Source organism: Octodon degus, unplaced genomic scaffold (genome assembly GCF_000260255.1).
Source record: "Octodon degus isolate 3935 unplaced genomic scaffold, OctDeg1.0 scaffold00082, whole genome shotgun sequence".
Lineage (NCBI taxonomy): Eukaryota > Metazoa > Chordata > Mammalia > Rodentia > Octodontidae > Octodon > Octodon degus.
The window spans coordinates 10,961,398-10,970,145 of record NW_004524658.1 but is presented as its reverse complement, the minus strand read 5'-3'; the positions used below and the strand labels follow the sequence as shown (position 1 = coordinate 10,970,145).

The 8,748-nt window shown below is 38.7% G+C and overlaps 1 protein-coding gene across 3 annotated transcripts in view; it reads right to left on the bottom strand.

Annotated features, from left to right (window-relative positions):
• Rif1 (replication timing regulatory factor 1) overlaps positions 1 to 8,748 on the bottom strand; it is a 93,249-nt gene that overhangs the window by 68,113 nt on the left and 16,388 nt on the right. The window contains exons 3-8 of one of the 3 annotated variants that reach the window (XM_023721344.1): positions 7,914 to 7,992; positions 5,013 to 5,109; positions 3,180 to 3,307; positions 2,998 to 3,092; positions 1,281 to 1,490; positions 1,133 to 1,171 (exon numbers count right to left, since the gene is read on the bottom strand). The exons of the other annotated variants lie outside the window; for them this stretch is intronic. Of the exons in view, the coding sequence (XP_023577112.1) occupies positions 1,133 to 1,171; positions 1,281 to 1,490; positions 2,998 to 3,092; positions 3,180 to 3,307; positions 5,013 to 5,109; positions 7,914 to 7,992 (648 nt within the window). The remainder of the gene's footprint in view (positions 1 to 1,132; positions 1,172 to 1,280; positions 1,491 to 2,997; positions 3,093 to 3,179; positions 3,308 to 5,012; positions 5,110 to 7,913; positions 7,993 to 8,748) is intronic. 3 annotated transcript variants of the gene reach the window in all.

Below are 8,748 nucleotides of genomic sequence, written 5' to 3'. Positions count from 1 at the left end.
AAAAAAAAAAAAAAAAAAAAAAAAAAAGAGCAGACCCTCTTGCATTCCTGGCTTTCTTGCCTGCAGCAAACTTAACCCATGTTGCCCAAATGGCTAACCCCTACACTCTCCAAGTCACTGTTCTCAAGTAGTGGTGCTGGACTTGGCACAGACACACAGAGCCCTCTCTGCTGCATGTGAACCAAATTGCTCATGGTGGCTGAGTACGGGTCTGGTGCTGCAATCTGAGCATTTGGCCAGTTGGCCATCATTATTCTAATGTCTTTGTTTCCTTTTTTTAATTCACCCTGGTAATTTCTTTTTTCCTCTGTCTTGTCCCTGCTACTCTATAGTGTTGTTCACTTAACACACTATACACCTCATGTTTAACACAAGCAAATAAACACTACAGTAAGCCTTTGTTTCACTACTGTCTCAACATTGTCTACAACAATGCACAACATATAACAAATGTTTCAAGAATAAAAGGTGATTCACCTAAGACCCCTTAGCAAATATTCAACAAAATTGTACAGGCTAGATGAGTTCTCATGAGTTAAAGTTTAATCTACTGGAATTATAAAATATACCAAACAAGGGCTGGCCAAATAGCTTAGCGGATTAAAGAGCCTGCCTGCTTAGGCAGACATGGGGGCCAGGAGTTCAATCCTCCAGGCCTGCAGTGCTGGTGCCCCTAGGGCATGCTGAGAGGCTATTGAGACTGGGCATGGCGGCCCATGTCTGTAATCCCAGCACTTGGGAGACTGTGAAACAGGATCATGAGCTGGTGAGATGGCTCAGTGATCTAAAGCATCTAGAACAAGCTTAACTAAAGCACAGGGACCACGGTTCAATCCCCAGCACCACATGCCAGCCAGTCCTGCCCCCTGGTGGGCTGAGCTGGCCACACACACACACACACACACACACACACACATAAATAAATAAATAAAATTTTTTTAAAAAAATTTTTCAAAAAAACAAGATCACTACATCTCATCTACGTAGTGAGACCCTGTATACCCTGTCCTAAATACAAAATATATAAATAAGCAAATCAAACAGTGCTATATCAGTAACTATTCTTTTTCAATAATGTAATCCCTTTCTATTTACTATTCACTGAGAATGGGGTAAAATACTGCACCCAGGCTGTAATACACAATTCTCTTCTCTGTTTAGAGTAATCTGCCTACATGAAATTAAGCTTTATTTTAATTCAAAGCTTAAGTTCTAAATCACAGTGCAGTTATACCAGTTTGAGCCCAGACTGAATTTCCAATGCAGTATTCAGAAAATACCTACATAATGAAATACTTACAGTAGTCATAAGATGCTCTGTAATGGATGCTATTTCTTGCTGTTTCTGAAGCAACAACGGCATTCCCATCTCCAGAGCAGTGGCTCCACGCAAATGTACCTTTTGTGCTGAATGAACCACTAACGGTATGACAAGTTTTGCCCATCTAACTGACTCTTCTCCCATTTGAATTGGGGCCTGTTCAATTAACCTGTGAATAAGAGAAATCAATGCCTACATTAGGCTGGCCTCACTTTTTAAGTCACTACCAAGAAAAAAAAACCAACCAGAAATTTACACAACTGTAACAGAAGACCCTTTTGCACTCAACACCTATTTCTTTTAGAACATATACGTTATACACGAGATCAAACTTTTACATTCTAACTTGTATACTCCTGTAAAGTATCTAGAATTTGGGGGGGGGGCCTGAGGTAGGACTGTCCCAAGTTCAAGACTAGCCTGGGGGCTAGCCTGAACTGCATAATGAGATCCTGTCTCAAAAAACACAAAACAAAAAATCCTTTATAGAAGACAGCCAGTGAACCATGATATAAGCACCAGAACACTAAACAGCTCAACTGAAGAAAACTTTGAAAATGAAACAGCTTGCACTGTTAGCTTGATAAGAGAGTAGGGTAGGATAAGAATGTCAGATTTTCCTGTCCTGTGACAGGCACTCTGGACACTGTCTTTCTAAGCAACCCCCTAGTCCAATTACAAATTTGTTTTTGTTTTTTTTCTCTCTGAATGCCTTCAGGGCAGGTTTGGCTGGCTTGAGTTGTAGGGATGAACCGCAGCAATCTGAGCCTGACTGCTTTGTTGAAGCAGCCACTTAAAGAACTGAGCTAAGGGGCAGGCCCCCCAATTACAAATTTGTACTTCTTCATCTTGTTTTTTTTTTTTTTTTTTTGGTGAAACGGGGGATTGAACCCAGGCCCTTGCACTTATTCCACTGAGACATCTCCCTAGCCCCTGTACTTTTTTAAACTCTTGTAAAAACTTGAGCAGAGAAGTTTCAAACAAGAACTGCCTTTTATCAGCATAACATAACCAAGACTTTACTTTTTAAGATATCCCAGTAAAAATAAAATTCAGCAATTTATTGACATTAACATTCATCTTCCTGTTACCTTTTTCTTTTAAACTGTGTGGTTTAAAAGATATTCCCTTTTGAGGGCCTGCCCATTAGCTCAGTTGTTTAAGTATCTGCTAAAAAAAAGCACTCAGGCTCAGCATGCTGTGGTTTGATCCCTAGATCCTCATGCCTTACCAGTCCTGCCTTTAAGGCATGCTGAGCCAGCCCCCTCCCCAAAAATATCCTTCTAAAAGATATTCCCTTTTAATATCTATTGTACATTTAAATTCCAAAAGTCAGCTAGGATGCAGTGCCGTGATGCGATCTCTGCCTTGCATGTGCAAGGTCCTGGGTTGAGTCCCCATTACCACAAAATATAAATCCCTAAAGTCCAATTCCTAAAGCAATTTTAATTTTATTTTTGCTTTCTTGAGAGAGGGTCTTGCTATGTATTTCAGGTAGGCTATGAATTTACTGTGTAGCTCAGTCTTTAACTGGAGATTCTCCTGCCTCAGCCTCCTGAATGCTGAGGTTATATAATTTCTACAATTATAGGTGTGTACCACCAAGCCTAGGTGTATCCCTTAAATTCTACACAGGAAAACAATTACTTCAATTTACATAAAATCCAAAAGCATACCTTATGATAACATTTAATGCTTCAAAATCAACAACAGCAGAATGTATCTCTCCTTTATTAAATACTATTTCTAATGAGTCAATTATACTGGACACCTAAAAGACAAAACCAAATAAATACAAATCAAATAGACTAGATTTCTTAATTGGCATATAATTAAGATAAGCAGAAACTATACTCACCATTTTGCCAACAACTTCACTGGGAAACGTCTGTTTGGATATTACCCAAAGAGCCCTGGTACGTACATTTTTGTCTGAACTTTTAACAGTATCATTCAATTCTGAAAGCAGTTCTTGAATATTTGCTTCTAAAAAACAAGTTACAATTTTAATTATTGCAATACTTTACAACTGTTTAAAATCTCAAATGGTAAAGTAAACAACATACTGTCCATTCAAAAAATTAAACACACACCAAAAGAAGGATCAGAGAACCAGTGCCAATACAAACAATTCAAAAATACAAAACACAAAGCAGGAGAAAAGTGCTTTCAGAGAAAACAAACTTACAGGGTCTAAGTAGACAAGTAGTACAACTGAAATAACTGTAACTAAGAACATTAAGACCATTTTCAGCAATGTTTAAATCCCACAACTGCCTGGCATAGTGGCATATGCCTGTGATCCCAGGACTCAGGAGGCTGAGACAGAAGGATTGCTGAGAATTCAAGGCCAGCCTGGGCTACACAGTGATTTAAGCTCAGCCTGAACTACACAGCAAGACTGCTTCAGGAAAATAAATACAATTTTGCTCTAAACTGAACTACCTGGGCCAGGGAGATAGCTCAGTAGATTAAGCACTTGCCTGGCAAGCACAAGAATAAAATTAAGTTAAACAGATAAATAAAATTACTTTAGGTTGTTCTCACTTCCATACATAAAAAAGGGTAAACACAACCTTTCATTCAGGGAGAAAAAGACAACTTCTTGATTTCCTCTGAAGATGACCTAGATTTCCTTTACAGTGACAAACTATATAACAGCGTCACTTCAAATATGGAGGCTATCAGGTTCTGCACTGTCAATCCCATTTGCAGTTCTAAATTATGCCAAATTTACCACCACTGTAACTTTTGAATTCAGCATGCTCCTTAGGACACATGCCTGAATAATCAGGTAATTAATTACTCCCTTCCAAATTAAAACATGCTAACAGCCAGGTGTGGTAGTACACGCCTGCAATCCTACCACTCAGGAGGCTGATGCAGGACTGCTTTGAGTTCAAGACCAGCCGGGGCTACAAAGTGGGTTGAAGGTCAGCTTGAACTGCAGAGCAAGACCCTGTCTCAAAAACAAACATACAAAGCAAAATAACAAAAAACCCACATGCTTTCTTTAAAAACTTCCCTTTTCCCCCCTTACTTATGTATTTGGTACAGGGTCTCACTACGCAGCCCGGACTCATAGTGATCCTCCTGTTTCGGGTTACAGTCTTTTGCCACCACACCTGGACTCAGTGGCTGGCTCAGAGCACCTTGGGGTCGAGGCCAGCGTGACAGGTGGAAAACCTTCCATGTTTATAGCAATATCACATGTACTTGGGTTGAGGACTGGGCCTAAAGCTTTGTATGTAAACTCTATCACTAAACTATAATCCTAGCATACGATCATGCTTAAATAACATTTTCTACACCATACTTTATAATGCCAGCCTGGAAGATAGCTCAGTAGTAGTTCAATCCCTGGTACCACACACACACACAAAAAAAAAGTACATATAATGCCAAACTTAGAACTGTGTCTAGGAAACGATAATCTAAATATAATATATATAATTATTTCTTTCTCAAAAGCAAATCCTAGTCCGGGCATGATGGTGCACACCTGTAATCCCAGCACTAGGGAGGCTGAAAACAGGAGGATCACTGTAAGTCTGAGCTACATAGTGAGACCCTGCACCAAAAAAAAAAGTGAACTCTAAACTATAAATTACAAAACTAATCCAGAGATAACAGTACTTCTAACACATTATAGTTTAAGCTTAACATTACTGATCATAATAAATTTATCTACCTGATAGTCCGGAAGTAATTTTGGGATTATATAAGCAAAAGCCCAAAGCCTGAAGAGCAGCACTACTCAGTTCTGAATTTTGACTGGAAATGTGAGCCTATAAAAACAAAACATTTATTAAAAAGAAGTACAATTGTAAAACCATTTTTAGAAATCAAGTCAATTACAAAATAGCCAGTTCATTACATTTACTATAATCCATAAACAACCCTTTGAGTATCAGTGAAAAGTATTAGGTAGCAAACTATATAGCTTAGAGGAAAGTTTAGAGAAAGAGAGGGAACTAGACAAAAATAACTGAAAGAATATTTAATGTTAACATTAACAGATAAAAGAACACTCATGTGAAAACACACAAAAAAAAAGCCAGCAGATAAAAGATATTAAAATTATTAGAAGGGAAGGAAAAGAGAAAAGACTCTTCAGGAGGAGTAAGCTGATCAAATGCAAAGTCAACGACCATGCATTCTTAGTGCCAACAGACACCTTTACACAGGCTGTGAGCTGGGAGATCAAAGGGGGGTCAGAATGTAACATTTATCCCTAAGTATATGCAATGTAGTAGGAATTTTAGCATTCCATCGTTTTTTGTGGTACTGGGATTGAATCCAGGGTATTCTCTTTGAGCTGTATCCTCCGTCATTTTTTAAAAATTTTCCTAACAGTATTTTGTTAAAATTGCCAGGCTAGGCTTAAATCTGCCTCAGTCCCCCAAGTGATGAGACTCTAGATAAAGCCTAAATTCTGGAATTACAGACATGACCACCACACCCAGAGCTCAGAGTACCTATTCAGGAATTAAGGAAAACCAAAGATCAAAACTGTATGAAAGAAATCATAGCAATGTGTTCAGACAATTAAAGCTAAGACTGAGACCTCATACTCTATGTCTTGGACAAAAGGTAGCATACGGCTGTGAATTCTTTTTTCCACTACTGGGACTGAACCCAGTGCCTTCACATTGAACTACATTCTCAGACCCTTTCCACTTTGAGACAGTCTTACTAAATTGTCAAGTCTGGTCTTGAATTTGTGAACTTCTTGACTCAGTCTTCCAAAGAGCTAGGATCATACAGGATGTTATATATCACCTTTTATCAAATTGCCTTGCAAACATGAACAGTGGGTTATAACCACTATGAATTATATATAACCCTAGCTAAAGAGTAGTCAATCTTATCCTCAAAAATGTTATGGGTAAGCCAGGCATGGTAGTACAAGACTATAATCCCAATACTGGAGAAGCTGAGGCAGGAGGATCACCATGAGTTCATAATGAAACCAATAAACAACAAAACAAAACAAAAAAAAGTTATGGGTGGACTAGGGATATAGCTCAGGGTAGAGTACTTACCTCCCTGAAGCCCTAGCTGCATTCACCAGCACCACAAAAAACGAATTTAAAAAATAACAACAATGGTAAAGTCCACAGGCAATCCTAGCAGAATTCTAAACATTAATATACAAACATTTAATGTTCTATTTTACCTAATGAGGTTCCTATTCTGAAGAAATCCAATTTTCTTTACTTTCCATGTAAAACATTGTTCTATTACTAAACTTCCATGTACTTCCAGATAATTCAACAGAATTTTATATACAAACCTATTTAAAAAAAGCGCAACTTGACTCAAAATTCATGCAACAGGGTGTCTGATCCCATATGCTCTCAAAATTAAGTACTGTACATGAAGGTGGATGTCTTCACATCAAATACACTGCTAGAATGTGCAATATAATGATGAAGGGAACTAACATTATGTAATAATACTATTAAATATTACACAACAACCTCTTTATGTAAAGCTGTTGTACTATTTTAGCAATACTTAAGCCAGCACCTCAAATGCTTTAAGGTTTACAGACAGAAATTACACTAAAATATGCAATATTTATTTGGTACCCCTAAATTCAATCTAGGGCTTTGTACACACCAGGTATGTGCTATACCTGTGAGCAATAGCCCCAGCTCACACAAAGAACATTTTAAAGAATATTTGGTTCAACTATAAAAACACAGCCTCAAAGGCAAAATACTGAGATGGCTCACAGACTTACTTTACTTAACCTTTACATTCTAGAAACAGACGATTGCAAAGCTAGGTGTGCCAGGTATGGTGGCACATACCTGTAAACCAAGACCTAGAAGACTGGGGCAGTAGGACTGCCAAATTCAAAGCTGGCCTGTCTTACACAGAAAATCCTATCTCAAAACAGAACAAAAATGTTAAGTGTCAGGTAAGTAAGATCACGAAGCCAAGTAGTCAAGTGAGAAGACTGGTTTGAGTTTAAACTACAAGAGATGGGGCCGGGGAGATGGCTCAGTAGAATAAGCACTTCCCTGGCAAGCACAAGGGCCTGAGTTCAATCCCTGGTTCCACACACACACACAAAAATAAAATAAAATAAAATAAACTACAAGAGAAAGATTAAATTAACAGATTTCTAATCAGAAATGGAAAACACACAAAAATTAGTATGAATGCTTTCTACAGAGTATAGCAAAGGTTAACCAGTTTAGAATCACACTTACTTAGTACTGTACCTTTCCAAAAGGAAAAATAACAGATTAATCTTTGACCATTGCATTCAAAATAAAAAACAGGATTTGCATTCAAGTAACCCTGGGCAACTTAAACCAATTTCTTCCTCTGCAAACCGAGAATTAAATAGTAAATTTTGGGATCAGGGATGCAGATTAATGGCAGACCACAAGCCTTGTAATGTTTGAGACCCTGGGTTTCATCCCTACTGCAAAAAAAAAAAAAAAAGTGTAAAACTCAAATTTGGAAAACTGAGAAAGTAAGCAAGGTAATCTGAAAACCTTCTAAGTAATCGATATGAAGTATGGGTCAGCTAGGTGGTTTTAATGCAAAACACAAAAAACTACTCAATACAGACCTTTAAAACTTTGTACAGCCGAGGAAGGTTTTTCTCCATTTCTAAGATGACTTCTTTTCCTTCTTCTCCAGTCATCCGACTTAAAAAGCAACAGAACATTTGCTTAAGCTAATGAGAAACAAAAACTGCCCAAAATACTATTTACGCTTTCAAGGATGACTTTAAAATTTTCAAAAACGACCAAGTGACTATTAAGATAATTGAGGAATACATAACGCAATCTATTATCTACATAAAACTGATAATAAACATCAGAATGAGTTTTTGCCTCCACAGCAAATTCCAGTTTTGTCAGTCTCAAAAGGTAGAAATGGAACGGAAATCTCTAACCCTACTTAGAAATCTGCTGATCACGTAAGACCCTTAATAAAAATTTAGGAGCATTTTATAGCATTTTGCAATTACAACAACGAAGTGAGAACTAGGTTGCCATTTCCCCAATACAAGAGGAAAGGAGGTATTAAAAGCCGTGCTTCCCACCACTTTCAGTCGGTTTTTGAGGGGCGTAGAGGTGAACAGGGGTCTCCTATGTAGTGCAGCCGGGCCTTGAACCCACGTCGCTTAAGTAGCCTAGGCTGGCCTCGAACTCAGTGATGATTCTACTCCGCTTCTCTAGTGCTGGGATTACAGAAGCGCTCCACAACGCCGGGCTTCAGGGAAAACTTTTAAATTTAATTCCGCCTCGCTTTCAAGACACACGTGCGGACTCCATCCAAATAAACACTTCCGACGCCGCAGCGACGACCGGGAGCCCCACGCAGCACACATGCGCCCTGCGCGCCAGGACGTCCGCGACCCGGGGTCCGCACGCCGCCGCGCGCCCGCGCCACCGCGG